Source organism: Hippoglossus hippoglossus, chromosome 3 (assembly GCF_009819705.1).
Source record: "Hippoglossus hippoglossus isolate fHipHip1 chromosome 3, fHipHip1.pri, whole genome shotgun sequence".
Classification (NCBI taxonomy): Eukaryota; Metazoa; Chordata; class Actinopteri; order Pleuronectiformes; family Pleuronectidae; genus Hippoglossus; species Hippoglossus hippoglossus.
Window position 1 is genome coordinate 30,381,997 of NC_047153.1, and position 19,223 is coordinate 30,401,219.

At 39.9% G+C, this 19,223-nt stretch overlaps 2 protein-coding genes across 3 annotated transcripts in view; both read right to left on the bottom strand.

The window, feature by feature from the left end:
* Positions 1 to 92: 92 nt before the first annotated feature.
* stard5 (StAR-related lipid transfer (START) domain containing 5) lies at positions 93 to 7,442 on the bottom strand. The gene is made up of 6 exons (XM_034581703.1): positions 6,947 to 7,442; positions 5,148 to 5,197; positions 4,782 to 4,914; positions 4,180 to 4,297; positions 1,526 to 1,619; positions 93 to 1,394 (listed from the first exon to the last, which is right to left on the bottom strand). Exons 1-6 carry the CDS (start codon positions 7,034 to 7,036, stop codon positions 1,244 to 1,246), a joined length of 636 nt encoding a protein of 211 aa, XP_034437594.1. The 5' UTR covers positions 7,037 to 7,442; the 3' UTR covers positions 93 to 1,243.
* Positions 7,443 to 7,594: 152 nt separating this feature from the next.
* Positions 7,595 to 19,223, bottom strand: part of LOC117759498 (transmembrane channel-like protein 3) — a 37,069-nt gene continuing 25,440 nt past the window's right edge. For both annotated transcript variants that reach the window (XM_034581649.1, XM_034581650.1), the window contains 9 exons: positions 16,060 to 16,127; positions 15,556 to 15,684; positions 12,272 to 12,382; positions 11,366 to 11,491; positions 10,765 to 10,843; positions 10,245 to 10,287; positions 9,859 to 10,132; positions 8,041 to 9,056; positions 7,595 to 7,999 (listed from right to left, as the gene is read on the bottom strand). In XM_034581649.1, coding sequence (XP_034437540.1) covers positions 8,057 to 9,056; positions 9,859 to 10,132; positions 10,245 to 10,287; positions 10,765 to 10,843; positions 11,366 to 11,491; positions 12,272 to 12,382; positions 15,556 to 15,684; positions 16,060 to 16,127 — 1,830 coding nt within the window. In that variant the 3' untranslated portion in view covers positions 7,595 to 7,999; positions 8,041 to 8,056. The remainder of the gene's footprint in view (positions 8,000 to 8,040; positions 9,057 to 9,858; positions 10,133 to 10,244; positions 10,288 to 10,764; positions 10,844 to 11,365; positions 11,492 to 12,271; positions 12,383 to 15,555; positions 15,685 to 16,059; positions 16,128 to 19,223) is intronic.

Below are 19,223 nucleotides of genomic sequence, written 5' to 3' on the forward strand. Positions count from 1 at the left end.
CGATCTCAAGTGATTGTATGAAAAGATTAGTATTTACCAACTGAGAATGGATTTCAAAGCTGGCTACCAGAACCAATCTTGTTTAAAGGACAGTAGTGTGGGGATTGAATGTGCTTTGAACGAGAGATTCATTTGAAAGTACAAAATCACAATAGAAGAGTTGTTTCACTCTATGTTACCATTACTTGAACTCCCTACAGACACACTTAAATTAAAAGTATAAAACTATTTGAAAACTCTTATCTTCTTAAACCGTGTGTGCATTTTAGTGTCTTTCACACTTTACCAATGTCTCCTTTACACGATCCCTAGTAAAGCTCTCCAGCTTTATATGGTAACTTTTGTAAAGAGTCTTGACCCTTGTCGCTCATAATTCCGCATTAGAAATATTTCATCTTAAGAACACAGCTGAAGTGAACCATCTCTTTCTTTTACAGTATCGCCTACTGAAAATAATCATTGTATTTCACGTTAACAGTCTTATCTCACAGCATCTTCAAATGTGTGACTTTAGCAGAAAAACATCTGTGAATCGTGAGTTTTGAGAAGCTGGCTCAATGAAACTAAACGTGCATGAGGACTAAATGTGGTGAAAAAGAAAGGGAAATGCCAACAGAAACCAATGCCATGAAAAAGGGGAAACTCTTTTCTGCTTAGTAGAGCCACATCTAACATGAAGTATTCCCAATCAAAACCTCCAGCCACTTACACCATCTTTCCTGTGCTTCAGTGGAGCTCATTAAAAAGGCAGACGGCTTCTACAGTAGGTGAGTGGAGATGAACAAATCTTTAACAATTCAAGTACACAAACAACTATATGAGGTATGAGGCAGTACTGCAATCTGATACCCGCATAGGGTAAATAAGGTACATGCAACATGCATTTTTACTGCACCTTTAGCACAATTTTACAAACTATTTTCATTCTGTAAAGTAGGACAAAGTAAATTCATCCCACAGCTAGGAATGTAAAGGTAATGGGTGTTTTTTCAAATGGAAGCCCTCATCAATTTTGCCATTTTTCAGTGTAAACTGCTTTCAAAATAGGGTTTGACTGTTGAAGATTTAGAGGATTGCTCCTGCAGTAAGAGGAATATACATGAAGGGCGGGTTATATCTATTGGATTCAGTGGTCTGAGTGTTCTGACTGCTGTAGAGTTTGGAAGGTTTAAACTGGAATGGACATTTGGCCTGACCAGTTGGGAGGCCTCAAGTTTGAAGGTAGATCTCTGAACGCTTCATGTCAAAGGTCCTTGAGGGATTTCACAGCCTTGGCCAGGTTGCTGTAGAACTCTGACATGCTGGAGGGGAAGAACGAGTCGACCACGGAGCGAGGGAGGAGGCCACCCAGGTCGGTCTGGAAGAAGCTGAACACTTGGGTTTTGTTGGGCTCTCTGGAGACAGAGTGGAACAAACACACAAAGAGAAAATATAAGAACAAAGAGAAGCACAAGTAGCACAGTGAGCTCTCCAGACTCACACTGTACTTATTTAATATGGGTGTGTGTGTGTTAAGTGTACGCACCCTGAGATTGGGATACAGATGCAACCACAAGGATGGTTGAATCCTCTCACAAAGCCAGACTGGGGAGCACAGCTTGGGTGAGTCACATTGGTGGCTGTTTGAAAACACACATTACAATTAAAGCAACCGTTTGCCTCCTGGGAAACACTAATTTGCTTTATCACTGAGTTAGGTGAGACGATTGATATCACTGTCATGTGTGTCAGTATAAAACTACAGCTGCTGTCTCCTACAAGGCAGTTATTTGCTGACAGGTGGGAATACAGTCCACTGGGACAAGAAACACAGATTACCTAAGAGCACTTTACCACCAGGAGTAAACTGTGACGAATGTTTACAGCAGAGCTTTTAGCATTCATCTTTGGTGGCTCTTTTGAATCAGTTTGGGTCACCTATGACTTTGTTCCCAACTTTTCTGAAAAAGGCAGTACTTCCATTTCCTGTAAGTGGCTAAATAATACAGTTTGCTGCTTGAGCTAGTGGTTAATAATCATCATCCTTTATGGGAAAATATTCATATATCATTACTCTCTAAAAGGCCTGGAGATTAAGTGTGTTGTGATGAAATACAGATCAAAAAATAATTCAAATACAGCACAGACATAGTTTGGATAGTTCATCCAAAAATCAAAAGTCACTCATTATCTACTCCTCACTATGCCGATGGAGGGGTGGGTGTGTGTTTGTGTCCACAAAGCACTTTAGGAGTTTCAGGGGTAAACAGTGTTTCTTCTTCAAACGTAATAAAACAACAGAAAAAACATAACATGCCACCATACTGCTCGTGTGGTGTCATCCAAGGGTCCGCAAGCCCCGACATTCATATTCGACTCGAAACAAGGTCATTTACACTGTGTTTTAAGCCAAAACTTAGCCGTACGATGGTGTGCACGAGGGTCCGTGAATTCACCTCGTATAAAGATATCAGAGGACATTTAGGCTTAAAACACGGTGTAAATTATGCCTTTTTGAGTAGAATATGAATGTCGGGGCTTGCAGACACTTAGATGACACCACAGGAGCAGTATGGAGGCATTTTATGTTTTCTCTGTTCTTTTATTACATCTGAAGAAGAGGTCGCGATTGACTTCAATTGTATTGGATTCGGCTGCAACGCTGTTTACCCCTGAAAAGTGTGTTGTGGACTCAAACACTTCACCCACCCCTCCATCGACATAGTGGTGAGTAGATAATGAGTGAATTTACATTTTTCTGTGAACTATCCCTCTAATGTGACCCTAAAATATCAGAGGTTGATATTAGTGGTTCCAGATGCTTAAAAGACAGATTATTCAGCATATATGTCCACAAACACAAATGATCCTCAGTGAATGTTTCCCATCTTAATATCTATTGCTTTCTTATGTTATTAATAAGGGATTTTCCACTTTTGTATTATTTGGATTTATTTAACTCCATCTTGATCTTTTTAATCTTTATAGAAAAAAAAGGATAATGGGAAATGTTATCATTAGCAGTGGAACTAATGGCTAGACTTGCAGATGTTAGTACAAGGTTGTAATAAACCAGATTGTCCTTTGAAATTAGTCTTTAACCTGTAGCATCAGGTTTGCAGTCTACTAATAAAACCAAAGTTTAGTTGCAACTCGGCCCTTGATGACACTTGCAGCAAACTGTGACAACTAGGGCACTCTGGGACATAGGACATACTATATGCCATTACTATGCTTATTATAGCCATTGTTTCACCGGAATTAATTTTAAGAAAACCGGTAAAAGCAAAGCATTAAGTCACATTGTAACAGAGCACTAAGTGTCACTACAACATCCAGAAAAAGCACGTACGCCACTTCTCACACAAACGTTGGGATTTATAAAAACAAACTTGAAGGGAGAATGGGCTTCCACGCTAACTCTGACCTATGTGACAAACATTTTGGAGACGGGGAAAGTGGCGATGAAGACGTGAGGTGGTGAACTGAAGCAGATTATTGATCCACTTCATCATTAACGTTTCCAGGTGGACTGTGATTTATAAAGTGGACATTCCCTTCGGGTGTGCATGCACACGGTTTTATAAATCAGATTTTTTATGCGTACACCATTTTCGGCTTTTGTCTGCACGTACACTTTTAGTATGAATCCTAAGCACTGTTCTATAAATGAGGCCCCAGGACACTACACGAGTCTGTGACATAATGTTGGAACATGCTACTGCTCATTGTTTAAACCAGTATTTACCTGTTCAAATGGTGGTTGTTACTGTCTTTTCAGTAATCTCTGACCTTTAGTCCTCCAAACAGAAGGCCCATGGTTCAAAGCCCAAAAATATGTAACAACCTTTCGACTGTTTGGGAAACAAACACTTCAAACGGACTCCTGCAGTGGACATCCAGCTTAAACGTACCCATTTGTCTCTCAGCTAATTTATTTTCCCTAGATATATTTGATTGAAGTCATATCTGCAGAAGTAGATTAAAGCATTAACCACTTAAAAAAGAGAAATAAGGGAAATTGGTCAATGTGTAGTCTGTTTAGTATGTTCAGACCTCTAGTGTACCCTCAGTAAACAGTGAATTGCAACAAAATCACTGAAAGTAAAGAGAGTTCAGTTCCTGCCGTGTCACATGAATCTTAGAAAGTAGAAAAACAAAGCAAGCAAGTAGAGTAGACAAGAATGGGTCATTACGCACCATTTGATGAAATGGTGCCATCTTCGAATTGCTCAACTAAAATAACATCTACAAAGTCTCGTGGAGCTATGATACCCATAGCTGCTGAGGGCGTGACTGTTCGGCAGATGGAGGTGCCCTGTGCAAGAGTGGGAGACAAGGGAACGTAATCAAAGTCTGAGCCGAACAAACCAAAAGCAAAAATGGAAATCACCTCAGGTATAAGGTAATGTATGAGTTTAAAGCTGCACTGCGTTACTCAGATTACAGTAGACCACACATGATGTAATTTATCCAATTGAGTAGATTGAGAATGGTAACGGGCAAAACACTGGAAGAAGAGACAAGAAAAAGGTAGATAAAATATTAAATGTTTTTTGATATAAAGTGACCTGGCTGTCATGCTATTAGCCGTATGTTTTATTTGGTCACATCACATTGGCAGATTTCTAGGTACTCCAGTACAGGTGTTGCCATATGAAGCCACCAACATGTTAAGGTCACGTAGTGCAGCTTTAATATAATCCAGACATTCTGTGATGCATGGAATGAGAGTTGGTTTCACTGATTCAGAATGGTAGTGACATAACATCCTTTCATCAGAAATGAGATAGTTAGCTCACCTCTGAGATTTGTTCCAGAAGCTCAAACTTTTTGACGTTGTTGTCCCATTTAACTCGGCGCCCATTGGGCACTGGCTTCAGGCACTCCCACACCTTCTCCAGGCTGCCGCTGACAATCCCCTCCCCCTTATAACTGACATGGAGGTCAGATGACAGGACACAGTCAGGAAAGCAGATTGTTAAGGCATGACTCTGCTGTAAAATTAGATTCATACGTTCTCAGACAGGCTAAAGACTTTACCCCTGCACACAGATAAACAGTCCCCACAACTTATTCATGAAAAAAAAAAGTATATTAATGAAGAAAATCAAAGTTCCGTTTTACTGCCATATACTAATGAGAAAGACAAAGTTGAGGTTACTCACACATTCCCAGGGAACTCTGATGAGGGGCGCCAAGACACCACCACGTCATTCTGCCAAATAAAACAGTACATGATCAGTGTGTAACATTTGCCTTTGTATGGTGAACAACCTTGGTAAATGATGTTTCCTCTGATAAGCTGCAGATCTCAAAACAACCAAATAAACTAATACAGTATGTGATTTTAACCTCTTACTTCAGAGCTAGTGTGCCAGTCTCAGCTGATGTGAACTGTCTGCAGACACTGAGCAGCAGTGGCTGACTGCTGTCCAGCATCGTTGGCACTAGTCAGCCTTTAATGCCACTTACCTGTTGCCAATTAAATGTGTTCATTCAGAGTCAGTGTTGGTGTAGGGCTGAATGAGTTCTGTCAAGACATGACATGAGGACATATTGATCTCTGAATATTTGGAATGACAAGCTTTACACTCAGTGACCAATTTTTTAGGAACACCAAACTAAAATTGGGTAGTTCCTCCCTGTGCTCTGGTTTCCACCGGATGCTAGAAACTGTCTCTGAAAATCGACTCTATGTTGACATGTCCACATCACATTCATTAATTCACGCGCATGAAACCACTTTGAGACTTTGACCTTGTGACATGGAGCATTATCCTGCTGGAAGTGTCCATTAGAAGCTGGTAAACTGTGGCTATAAAGGGAGGAACATGTTCAGCAACAATACTCAGATAAACTGTGACACTTAAACCATGTTTACCATCATCATCACACCACCAGCAACACTGTTGACAAAAGGCAGGTTGTCTCTATGGATCCATGCTGTTGACTTCAGATTGTGACTCTAAATTCAATAAACCAGGCTACGTTAGTCAATCTTCAGTGTTGTTGAGTCTGTATCACTGCAGCCTCACTTTCTGAAACCTGATGTGTTCTCTTCTGTTGTAGAACCATCAAGGTTCATCATGTTGTTCATCCTGAGATGCTTCTCTGCTCACCACAGTTGTTAAGAGACATTATCTGAGTTACTGTAACCTTTCTGTCACCTCAAACCAGTCTGACCTTTCTCCTCTTAATGTTCTCATCCACATTATAAACATCGCAATGCTGCCATGTGACTGGCTGATTGGATAATTGCATGCATTAGCCAGTGTACAGGTGCTCTGTGAGAGCCTTTTCAAACATTAGAATCAATAGTCAAGACATCTGAATCAGTTAACTAAGGTAAATGGTCTGTATTTATATTGAGCTTTTCTATAGTCTTGACCACTTAAAGCTGAGAATAGCTCAGACATTAAAGTTCTATTAAAACAATGGTATGACAGAGTTATAACACTCTGAATCCTAAATCTATATTATTATCATTATATATTGTAGACAAAGTAGACCCTCACTCACTGGCATCACTGACTGACACTCAATGGCCACAAAGTTGACTGTGTCAACAAATACAAAAACTGTAGACTTAGTGGAAGATGTATTTTATGCTTGTGTCTGTTTTACTGTCCCCTATATGAGTGTGAGTGTGTGTGTGTCTGAGTGAACATCTGCTTACCCTAATAATAGTCTTGTTTAAAAAGTTTCCATTTTGAAGTGGTTCACAATCTATTTCACGAATTGATTGAATTAAACATGCATTTGCTTGGTGTGATCTGTGGAGCTGGATCCATTGAGTAAAGACTCAGTTTGGCAGCAGCCTGTAACGTCATGCTGGCTGCCCGTGTAACATCATAACACGCCATCCTCACGGCAGCCTCCTATTGGCTCACGGTGCCACTGGACACCATGTATCAAGCAAGTGGATTTAAATGGTTCACATCAGACAATAGCAGCGAACACTTACAGACTTCTTACAGACTTTCCACCCGGACTCGTCCTTCTTGTAGCTCATCAAGCAGTCAGCCGCCGTCTTCGCCTTATCTTTGTAATCCATGGTAGTGGGTGAAAGTTGACGTCGCTAACTCGCTTCGACCGACTAGCGGGCGTTAAAGCGGCCAAACGATCGGTCGTTACACGGGCTGTGGGTCCTCAGTGGAGATGAAGCCGTCGGTCGCTGAGCTGTGCCTCAGCTCCAGGTCAGACAGTAGAACCCGGTCAGGTGAGCGAGGACCGCCGCTACACAGCTCGCGCTAGCCAAAAATCAATGAATGAGATACGCTATGTAAACACGCATCGTTAAGAGACGAGCAGCTAGCGACGCAAATGTACGTGAATAAAAACACAACTCTACTGACAGTACAACTTTGGCTACCCTGAGACTACGTGTGAACCCCGGTGTGCAAACCATAAAACCCCAAAGTATCTGGAAGAATTCCCTGAAATCTGAGAATCCGAGTCGCCAAATCATCTAGAAATTATGAACTTCCGGTTACAACTTTCAAAACAAGACGAGTATTCAAAATCACATGCGTCCTTGGAAACGTATCATGCACCTGTGTGACCATTCTCCTATACTTTCAATAGTGTCCGGGGATTTAAGCAGATATTGTGCAAACAACCTGAGCAAAGCGCAACGGCGAATGAAGCCACACGTTTCACACGTTTTATTTTGAAGGTCAAGGCGGCCGACTCTTTCCTGTAATCTGGTTGGCTTCACGCACCTGCGCCTGGCGACCTCGCTTGTTGCAGCAGAGCATGCTGGGACTTGTAGTGGTCACTTCAATGCAGGTGTTCATTCACTGTACAAGACGATCAATGAGTTTCTATAGAGAGGGTTTTATTGTGATAGCACGGGAAGGAAGTGGGGCGACCACTACTATAACTTATAATATATATTATGTTACATAATCAGCTGTATCAAAATGATACAAGACCACATTCATAGGAGTAAGAAATCACATCTATAATACTGTCTGTGCTTTAAATGCAGTGTTTTAACACATCGTAGCATATACTTTATATCTCAGATATTTGGAAAACCATTTTAACAGGAGACATCATTTAAGTAAAGATGTCATACATTGGAGCAGACCAGGTCATTTGACTCAGTGACATTTAGATCAAAGCTGGTCTTGGACTTCTTTTTGGCCAGCTTTCCCTGCCTGGCATCAGATTTGAGATAGCGCTCCTTGTTGTGGATGACTTGTATGTATTGGTCAGTGCTGCTGTTCTGCTGGTCACTGCTGGAGGCCAGGGAGGCTGAGTCCGACTCTGTCACAGGGGTATCCAGCTTCGGCCTCGTCTTGGGCTTCATGTGAGATTCTGTGAGCCTGGTCCTGGCTGGGGACGGACAGTGTCTTCCTGGGGAATGGATGTGACGCCTGGTTCGCACAAGAAGATGGTCCGCTCCTTTCACATTGGCCTGGGGCCGTGAATGTGACTCTATATCCCTCCAGGCTATTTCTCCTCCGCCATCCTCCTCGTCGTCCTCTTCTTGTGCTCCATATCTTCCTCGAGCTGCGTGGCTGTCTTTAGCCATGGATACGTGGCTTTCCACACGGTCACCGACGTAGAAGTGCGCTGGCTGGTGGAGGTCAGAGAGGGAATGAGGCCGATGAGCCTGTGACATCCTTCTCCTGCTTTTTCCTTCTCCCTCCTCCTCCTCCTCTTCCTCCTCACTCAGATGCTGCTGTGATGGGTGGGCCCGGTGAGGATGTAGCTGGTGGTGAGTGGTGCGGGGCATGTAGCGTTTGATGTTGCGTGGGTACAGTTCCAGGATCTCTGCAGGCTCCTCCATGAGGTAATGTCGAGGGATCCGAGTGGCTGAGCGCAGCAGCTTCTTCCTGGGCTCGTGCTCATTGACAATCACGTAGCGAGTATGACCACGGCGTCCTCCATAACTCTGTGCAGCAATGAACCCAGAAGCCTCGACAGGATGTATTGAGCGTACGGTCTTCCTGTACAGGGGGTCAGAGTGGATGTTGTCAGAATACCGAGCTGGGGGATTGTACGCCATGTGATGGTAGGACTTAGACCTACAGGATCCACTAGGGCCACTAAGAAATGGTGGGGGCCTGTTTTGAGAAAGGACAACACATAAGAATCAGTTTATATGATTATAATTTTGTATTGACATTAATATTATGTTTTCATAGCATAATGCTTTAATAAAGCATGGACTGATTTGAAATGTCTGCACTGCATTGGCACACACAATCTCGTAATCTTGACAAAATTAAAGCAGACAAGATGTTTGTGTTGTTTACTGTGATGTGTAATTAAACAGGTTTCAAAAAGTGTTAATGAACTGAAATGAAAGAAAATCAATGGTTGCATGTTTTGTGTATTGGTCATAGCAGTGATATAATGTATATGCAGTTTGAACAAAAATGGTCTTCAACATGCAAAACGGAAAAATAAATACTGGTATGTTCCATTAAAGCCAAACTGCAGCAGGTTTAACCTGTTCATGCCAAAAACATTCACACGACTTACAAGTTACACTGCTTTCCACAGAACATTTTTGTTGTTAGGATGAAAAACAAACTGAGACAGCAGTAAGAAAAGTCTTCACTGAAACCCAGGTTAATGCTAAATAAGCACAAACTATTCATGTTTTTTACATAATAATCAAGAACATATTAAATCATGATAGATTTTATTTCTAAAATAAGAGTTCAATTTATTGAAAATAATCTCAGTAGCAGAAAAAAAAAAAATCAAATTCTTCCTGCTCATTAGCCCTGTTCTTTACTAATTAAATTAAACAGAATCAAAATCAATAAAAGGGCACTTCAATCCATCACGTAAATGGTCAGCTGCTGTTTTAAGTCAACAAGCTTGGTTAAATCAATAAACTATATAAGTGTGTGAGACCTGTTAGGGATATGCTCCAGCCTGTGTTTGGGCAGTATGGTCACTGTTGGACTTCTGCCAGATCCAGCCCCACTTCCTCTGCTCAGGTCCGCCCGAGATGCCGATTGGGTGATGGTGCGGATGCTGTTTCCGCGACGAACAGGCGACTGAAAGTTTGTGACACTGCCATTCCTTCGGGGGGATGGCGTGTGGATGGAGGCCTCTTGGCTCGTGATGTCACTCTCCTGCTGGTCCAGGTTTTGGTCGGCAGCAGCCTCTGGAGCCTGCAGTCTTGCTAAGGAAGGGTTAAATGTCACAGTATCAGCATAAGGGCAACTGTTGGTGATGTCAAGACTCTTGAAGAGATTATGACCCACACAAGAGACCTGACACAACACCAGAAATACCTGCAGCCATCTGAAAGACTTTCTTCTTGTCGTCAGTTCGCTCCTGAAGAGATGGAAGAAAAATTCCACATTTAAGAAAATGGTTACACCAGTGAATATCACTCTGTCATGTTAACTTTGGCACTCAACAGGACGAGAGTTTTTTTATTCATAGTTATTTTATTCTTAAAAATTAAGTTTATTTAATTATGATCATTATTGACGATTATTTTTTTCTGTCAATGGACCAATCACAAACATTTTTACGATGAGACAGTTTCTCATGTTTATTTTTGAACTGGAAACGTCTCACTGGAAACTGAACCAATGGGTGTATATATATATATATGACTCCAAATACATTCTTCTCAGTTGCATTTTGCAGCTATATATATATAGCTGCAAAATGCAACTGAGAAGAATGTATTTGTACTGCAGCTATATATATATAGCTGCAAAATGCAACTGAGAAGAATGTATTTGGAGTCATATAGAAAATAAAAGGTGACCTACTCGAGGAGTTCAGTCATTAGAAACTCACAGTCTGGAGCTGCATCCTCAGCTGGTTGTTGGTGAATTTGAGGGATCTGGCTATGGCTTGGAGATAATATATCAGCATGCTGAAAAACACACAAGGACAATTCAGAAATCAAGTTGGCAGGTTAATTTGCAGTCATTTGCACATAAAGGGCCTATCTTAAATCCAGCACAAAGCAGCATCAAGCGTGACACAATTCCATTGCCCAATTTGTTTTTACATTTCTTTTTTTTTGTTTAAATAGCAAGTGCTCTTGTACCCGTTTGAGAAAATGGACTTGTTGGACATGCTGGTCTTCAAGTGAGGTGTAGTCCGCCACATTGTTATCCTGAGGCAGCAGAAGCCTTTGACCAACAAAAACCTGGTCTGAAGGGAGTAGTCACTATTGTGAAAACTACCTGGCAAACTAGCTGGCAAATCACCCCTCTTTATATTTGTCCATCAAGATGCAAACTCACCTGGCTTTTAAAGAGAATGGGACATTGCACTCTGATTGGTTTACTGTTATACACACCCCTGATTGATTAAGAGACAAAGTGCAATGCTTTTGAACCATGCACTTAGATTGTTTAAATTGTGGGTGTGTGTGTGTGTACAGTCTCACAACAGCAGCAGCAGTGCTGGCAGCACTACAACAGGGCTGGTGACGTAATTCATCACGTTACTGAACCACAGGGGAAAGTCACTGGCCACTGTCTCAGAGATGATGTCATAAATCTTCTCTTGACCACTGCAACAAAAACAAAATCACTTGTAATTATGTTAACATGTGGAAAAAACATAAACACAACTCCAACCACCAACATCACCTTGGCATCATATCTGCTGCCTCTTACCAACAACTTGCCATGTTACCCTCACTGCCAAATACAAAAGCTGAGATCCCATATCAGCTTGAGGGCAGGTACTTTGTGACCTGAGTGTGAAACACTCACAACAAACGCCTGCTCTATTAAATAAAGACACAGCACATTTAAAACACATTAAAATGCCCATGGCACATCTTGAAAATGTCGGTATAGGGAATGTCTCCCAACTCCCACACACGGTCCTCCAGTATCACGTCAATAAATCTGTTAAACCTTGCAAAAGTCGATACAGTACATTGATGTGTACATATAACGATGGTTTAGTTACAGAATGTGTGTGACATAGGCAATGAGTTTATTTTTGTAAAATACAAAGACAGGATGCAACTGACACAGACCTAATATATTAAAATCATTATATTATATTCTAAATGTTTGGCATATATTCCAGAAAATGAGGAGAAACTATTGAAAATTAGTCTTTGGGCTAAGACTGGCACATGTTAAAAAGACAAGAAAAGACAAGAAAAAAAAGCCCAATAACCTTTGAGATTCTGTGACATATGATTCAGTGTAAAAGTGATTCTAAACAGCTTAAAATCAGCTGGACAGCTTGATGCCATGTTAGCCTTAGTCCATGTTAGCAAACTGAGTTTCATTGACAAGGAACTCATGTCATCGCAGTAAATAAAAGTGTTTACCTGAATGGTCCACAATGCTGCGATGGTCTGTATCTGACTATGGCAAAGATAGTGGGCAGCATGCACAGAAACAGCATGAAAAGCAGCATAGCCAGGTAGAAGTTGTTTGATCTGAAAAAAGGTAAGGCAAAAAGAACATGGAAGAAAGAACAGTTTTATTATTTCTATTATTTTCCAACCTTTGGTCTAGAGCTGCTTTAAAAGCCCTCTGCTGAAATTCAAGTTTATATGATAACATGTTTCCATCCACTCCTATGATAAACTGGGTGTGCTAACTCCTTTTCACTAGTTGTCATGACTCCTCTTGCTGCCCTGTTTATTGTCGCTCTCTATTTGCCCACCAGATGTCCTCATACCCTTTCTCAGTTGCACAACCTCCTCACCTGTCTCTCACCCAGTCTTCACTCCCACAACCACCTCATCTGTTTCTCATCTCATTATAATCAGCTCACAGTACATATTTCCCCCTAGTCACTTGTCATTGTGTTTAGCATGTTTTTGTTTTCTTGCCACCCTCCTCTTTTGTGCGTGTACCTGTTAGCCTGCTTGTCAGCTTCTATCATCACCATCTACTTCAGTAAAAATAACTGAACATTTTCAGCCTGTCCGTCTGTGTCTGCATTTCCTCCTTCCTGTGAGATCGTTTCTTTTCAATTTTAAGTTGTTACTGACCTCCATACATCGTCCTACCATAGGACAGATGGTATTCATACTGTTGAAGTTGAAGCATCACAGTGACATGTTTATAGATATAATAGATATAAATTGAATACAGGTATAGGCAACTGAATGTGTAAAGATCTATTATATATAAAATAGATCTGTTCTCAATTACCTGGAAAAAATTCTCAACTCAATGCCATGACAGTAAATATTATGTCATTATTATCCTGTGTGTGTGTGTGTGTGTGTGTGTGTGTGTGTGTGTGTGTGTGTGTGTGTGTGTGTGTGTGTGTGTGTGTGTGTGTGTGTGTGTGTTTGAAAACAATAACTCAACAAAGCATGTACATATTTTCATCACACTTAGTGGGATATAATATTACTTGGGAGGATAATTGCAGATGATTAACTTTTATGACATATGGTCTGAAACACACATATTCCAAGATATTTCCACAAATAATTGAGAGACAATCTGCAGCTTAATATAAATATCATATGATAAGTGACATCACAATGGAGTCAGAAAATTGCTTCAAACATAGTTCAAAAATGCATTTTTCCACAAAGCTCTGCATCCTATAGGACTACAGACACGACCTAAAGCTTATTTAGATCAAAAATGGAAATTATTTTGGTTGGAATTATGTCATCATGACATCACTATTACGTAAAAAAAATGAAGCAATTGAAGCAATGACATTGTCACAAAATAAGAATATCAGCATTGACTGATTGGCTGTATATACAGTGTGTGCAGGGTATATATAGCCTCTCCGATGCTTGTCATTAATACGTTGCTTCACTGTTATATTAATGTGTTATAAACATACTAAAAACATGATTGAGCCTGAGCCAGAAAGTTACGTCAAGTATCCTGTTTTAGTTCCTGCATTTCTCATTTTGTTCTACTGACACTAGACTACTTCATTAATAAAGAAAGATCACCACATTATGACCAACAGAAATACTGTCAGTGTTAAACACATTTAAGTGTCTCAGCACTGTAATTATAAGCAAAAACCTTTTTTTATCATCAGCAATGTGTCAGTATCAATCTCTGTCTTCTCCAGGAGAACTGCATTTAATGGCTCACATTAAATGGGCTCTCAGCTGCATGAGTGTGTGTGTGTGTGTGTGTGTATGGCTGCTTGGACTTTTCACCACATCTGGGACTGACTGATAAGGACTGAAAGAGCCACTGACAGCCTTGTTACATAAATCAGAGTGGGTTGAGCACTGCAGGCCTGTATATCAGTGTGTACGTATGCATATAATGCACCATAGGACGACACACTGATTTGTCACTATCGCAGCAGAGCAGGAAAATGGAAACAAGAAATAGCTTGAAAAACCAGGATAGATGCGTGTATGTGTAATGATGCTGATTCAGCTTCATCAAAGCATGGAGAGTTCAGTCATGAGGATGGAGTGTGTGACGCAAGAGAAATGGTGGACATAAAATGACCTGTCTTTTTGTTCTGTGATTGTGTGTAAGCTTTAAGACAACTATAGAATTCCATACATTCCTCCTCTGTCCATGTGTATATGATTATGCCTGTTTTTCACCTTTCTCTTTTAAGTCATTAACCATAGACATACATTAAAATATATTATATGTGTCATTGTCCAATGGTTCATATGTCAATGTCGCTCCAATATTAGACCGGACAAAACTAACCTGACTACTAACAATCATATGATAAAAACACATTTAATATTGAGATTATACAGGATCCAAGAGCATTTAGTTCAAGTAACCTAACACTGAAACACACTCTTCTCTTCAGCATCTAGCAGGGATTATATAGTAACTATAGATTCTAAGTAAAACTTGATTCTACACCATATAGATCATATTGACCATAATGATGATTGGATGAAATTCAAACGTTACCAAGCTTTTTGTTCAACCAAACTGCAGCTCCCCTGATGTCAAAATTTGAGAAAAAAAGTCTAAATGTTTTTAATGAGCATAAAGTGATAGTTGAAAAAATAAATTGTATTCTTAAAAAACCTTGGATTTAATGCCATTAATTAACCACATTATTAGAAATTATTGTACAAATTTAATTCTAGACCTTAGAATTTGCCCTTAATACTGTACATTATGACTTTATCATTGTGACACATATAGCTCCTCAAAAGCTCTGCTGATCCAGGACTAAGCTTACTTTCAATTACTCAGTTAGAATCTAGTGAATTCATCTGCAAATAAGGCCACAAGGCACAGAGAACACAACTATAATAATAATAATAATATTAATGTAACCTTTCAGTCCAGTCACCACTGGTTGTGTGATAGGGTTAGATAGTTACATAATTTGACTTTACGGGAAATTTGAAATGAGACTAAAATGTCTCTTGCACTCTTATGGAAATAAACATAATCACATGTTCCTACATGTCTGTTAGCGTGTTAGTCAGTAAAGTTCAGACTAATCATATCTTTTATATTAATTCTTCATTTATCTGCGGTGCTAATCATTGTTAAACAATTAGCCTGCATGCAGTTTAGGTAAGATGCTGAGCAATAGGGGTAATCAGTATATTCGAAAAGTTAACATTTTTTAGTGTGACCAGAAACAGAAAAAAATACACGTGTGTGTGTGTGTGTGTCAGACCTAGAGGCTCGGAACACCTGCTGGTGTGGAACATTACAGGTGAGGACGGCCCAGCTCCTCAGATACATCAGACCAATCAGCTTCATCACGTTGAAGGCAGGAAGACAGGGAGAGAAAAACGCTCCCATCCTGGGTGGAAGGATTACAAAAGTCAGTACACACACACACACACACACACACACACACACACACACACACTCGCTGGGGTCACAGTCCATATAAAACCCATTATATCCAGTGGCTCATTGTTTCATTTCATTTCATTGTGTTCATTGTTGCAAGACGACGTCTCTGAAATGAGCTGAGGAAATATAGTCGATCCAGACACGGAGGTGTAATGAAGAGATCATGGAGGGCCACAGTCCTTTAAATAGGGTCAGGGAGACATACCAGCAGAAGCCATACTATTAATGCTGAATTAGATCCTCTATTACACACACCACGACAAGGTAGTGCTGATATAGTAAAACTGTCTGGAAAGATGTCCTCATTTTTCAGACCTACCAGATCATTCCTTGGTTGTAAATCAGATGCAAGACATTCTCAGCTATTTTGAATTCTCCATATTCAGGCTGAGGAAAGACAGAAAAAAGCACGAGTGTGGTGTAGTTTATGTTGTTTATTTAAACACAAATCTTTCAGATATTAAAACAGGTTCATGTCAAAATATCATTTCCTCAGTATTTGTGGCATGGATAGAAAAAAGTAAAAAAAATACTCTCAGGATAAGAAAAAATGGAACACTGGTACAGTTAGGAGCGTATGAGCTAACCAAAGTAAACATATTTTGTTCTGTACCCAAGCAGAATTTAAACACAGAGTTGACACTGTTATTTGAAATTTTTGTAGCGACCCAAAGGAAATTTTTCTAAAATTATGTAGAATATTTAAGTTTGATGGAATTGTAGCAAAAAAGCAAAAAAGATATTGAGGTTCATACACAAATCTAATTAGTTCTTAACCAATACATACAAGTGATTTAACAGGATGTTCTATATTCACTATTATATTATATTACATTATATTCTTATGTCTGGAAAAAAACCCTCAAAAGTAATTTGAGAACAAAACAACTATGTGCATGTTCATGTGAGCCTTTTTTTCATAAGTCAATTTTTTCCGTCAGAGTACGTCACAATGAAAGAATTTGGTTCGTCCAGTTTTACATGTCAACATTTTTCACGTTTTTAAGCTCAAAGAGAGTAGAGAATTAAAAGTCACTCAGGAGAAAATTCCCCTCGGGAGTGCTGAGTTTGTTCTATAATCAGTGTCGTCTAATATCCAGGCCAATGTGTTTCTGTTCAACACCTTGTAACAAAAAAGACATTGAAGACATTATTAGCATCAGACAGCAATAAATGGGACAGAAATTAAAAGGGAAACGAATGTGCTATATGCTGAAGAAAGGCAGTCTACCTATATGAGAAAATTCTAACCTTGATAAAAATCACTGTGCAGGGCCGGGTTTTTTCTGATAGCAGTGCTAAATTGCAAATTAAAGTATAGGTAACTTATATATACAAAAATAAATAAAACCTTACCCAACTACACTAAGTAAACACTAAATAACAGTTTCAGTGCTTAATACAGCAAAATACTCCAGCTCCAAACTCATCTTGAATTTTCTCCCCAGCACCAGGGCCAGGACATCCACTCTACCAGCTGATGTGCTTCACATGGGCTCACAATAATGTTATGAGTTGGAGACATGTGTGTTGCCACCAGAGTTAAATGTAATGTTAGTACTAGACATGTGCTGTGATGTTACCTGTAAAAGGGACAAATACATCAGTACATAGTTCAGGCATTGAAGTCTATGTTGTGATCTGGGACCTGTACTAGTTCAAGTTACCCAGCTGAACTCACGATGCTGGTCAACTCGATAAGTCAACCCAGGTTTTCCTACTCTAAATATGGCGCGTGCACATAAAAGGGGCAGTGTTAACTGTTTATGACCAATCACAGACATGGACAAGTGTACAGCAGAGTATACACATTTCACAACGAGGATCAAACTGTTATATTAGAAAAATACGAGGGCTACAAACACATTATCCAGACTAGAAAAGTCAATGTTTTTATAGTAAAACTGTCCTATCATTAGGGCAAGAATAGATCTGACTATAATTTAATTTGTGTTTCCATTGTATTAATGTGTTATTTACATGTATTCTCCTTGTGTACGACACTTTTAGCCTTATTCTTTCAGGTGCAACCCTGGTTGGTTCAAGCGCACCTGAGAATAAAATAAAAAATAAATATATGTTGGGACCTAGCATTTGTGAACTACAGTTCGGCCTACATGTTTAGTCAAATCCTGACCACATGTTTCTTTGTTCTGGACGAAGGAGAGCCTCCAGAACTCAGTCTCCTAGGGTGCTTCATCTTCACACTGAGGTGTGAAAACTGACCATGGACACAACTATCAACCACTATTGGTCACTCTGGGCCCCATGACCCATGAGGTCCAAAAGGCAAGAGAGCCTACCGAAGAACTTCAGCACAAGAGCTGCATCGCACAGCAGAACCACAACAACAGGAGCCACAAACCAGCAAGACGACTTCACTGGACTTCAAACAGCACATCAACCTTTTTCATGGACTGGTAACACAACTGGGCTTAAAAATTATACTAGGCTAAGCAAAGACTGTTTATTCTAATCCCTGTGATGTTTATAAGTTTGATTTGTGTTGCTGTGATATTTTGGTTATAAGTTATTTGAAAATTAATGTTAGTTATGTTATGCTCTTCACAGTCTTTCTTTGCATGCAACTAACTACTTTCTCTAACATGGCACCAACACACACACACACACACACACACACACACACACACACACACACACACACACACACACACACACACACACACACACACACACACACACACACACACACACACACCTCCCCACACATCTCCCTGACCTTAGCCACATGTTGTAAACATTCCAGAGGTCCTGTCTTCATAGTGGCCAGCCGCCATTTTGAAAGCACACTCACTCACACAGACACACACACATGCATACTCACATACACATATTTATATAGTAAGTACACTTTTAGTAATTTGAAGATACTTTATTATCTTCATGATAAATGTTTTTCTTTCACAAATGTTGTCTTCTCTGCCGTGTGTCAGTTGTCTGTTGTTTACAGACAACTGACACACGGCTGATCTGCGGCCAGCGCAGCCAGTGAGTCCAGATAGTTCGGGGATCGACAGTGAAGACTGCGAGATCGACCGGTAGATCGCGATCGACGGGTTGGCGACCACTGATCTATATGGTAATTTTGGTTATAGTTATTAATCTAATTATTAATCAGAGTTCCAAATTTGTAGTGAGTACTTTCATGAGACTTAATCAATACATTTGCTATCTCTCCCTTCCTTTGAAGGGTGGTGCCCCGAGGTAGCTTTAATTATTTAATATTCATATTTTTAATATGAATATTCAATATTTTTCTGATAACCAAATTTATTGAATGCCCAAAGGCAGACCATTTAATGGTGTCATGCTTAATGTATGATATGCACAACATAATGGTGCCCCGTGTGAGGACCGTGTGAGTACAGTTGGCAATAATTCATAATTATGCAATATAATATTTTTCATTTTGGGCCAATGCTAGAAATAAGTGGAATCATGAACTTTTCAGTCAAGCCAAAG

Coding starts and splice junctions, on each gene's coding strand:
- stard5 (XM_034581703.1), bottom strand. CDS start 7,036: ATGGATTACAAAGATAAGGCGAAGACGGCGGCTGACTGCTTGATGAGC. Junction 5,198..6,946: donor GGAAAGTCTGTAAGAAGTCT/GTAAGTGTTCGC, acceptor TTTATTTGGCAG/AATGACGTGGTGGTGTCTTG. Junction 4,915..5,147: donor TCAGAGTTCCCTGGGAATGT/GTGAGTAACCTC, acceptor CCTCCATGTCAG/TTATAAGGGGGAGGGGATTG.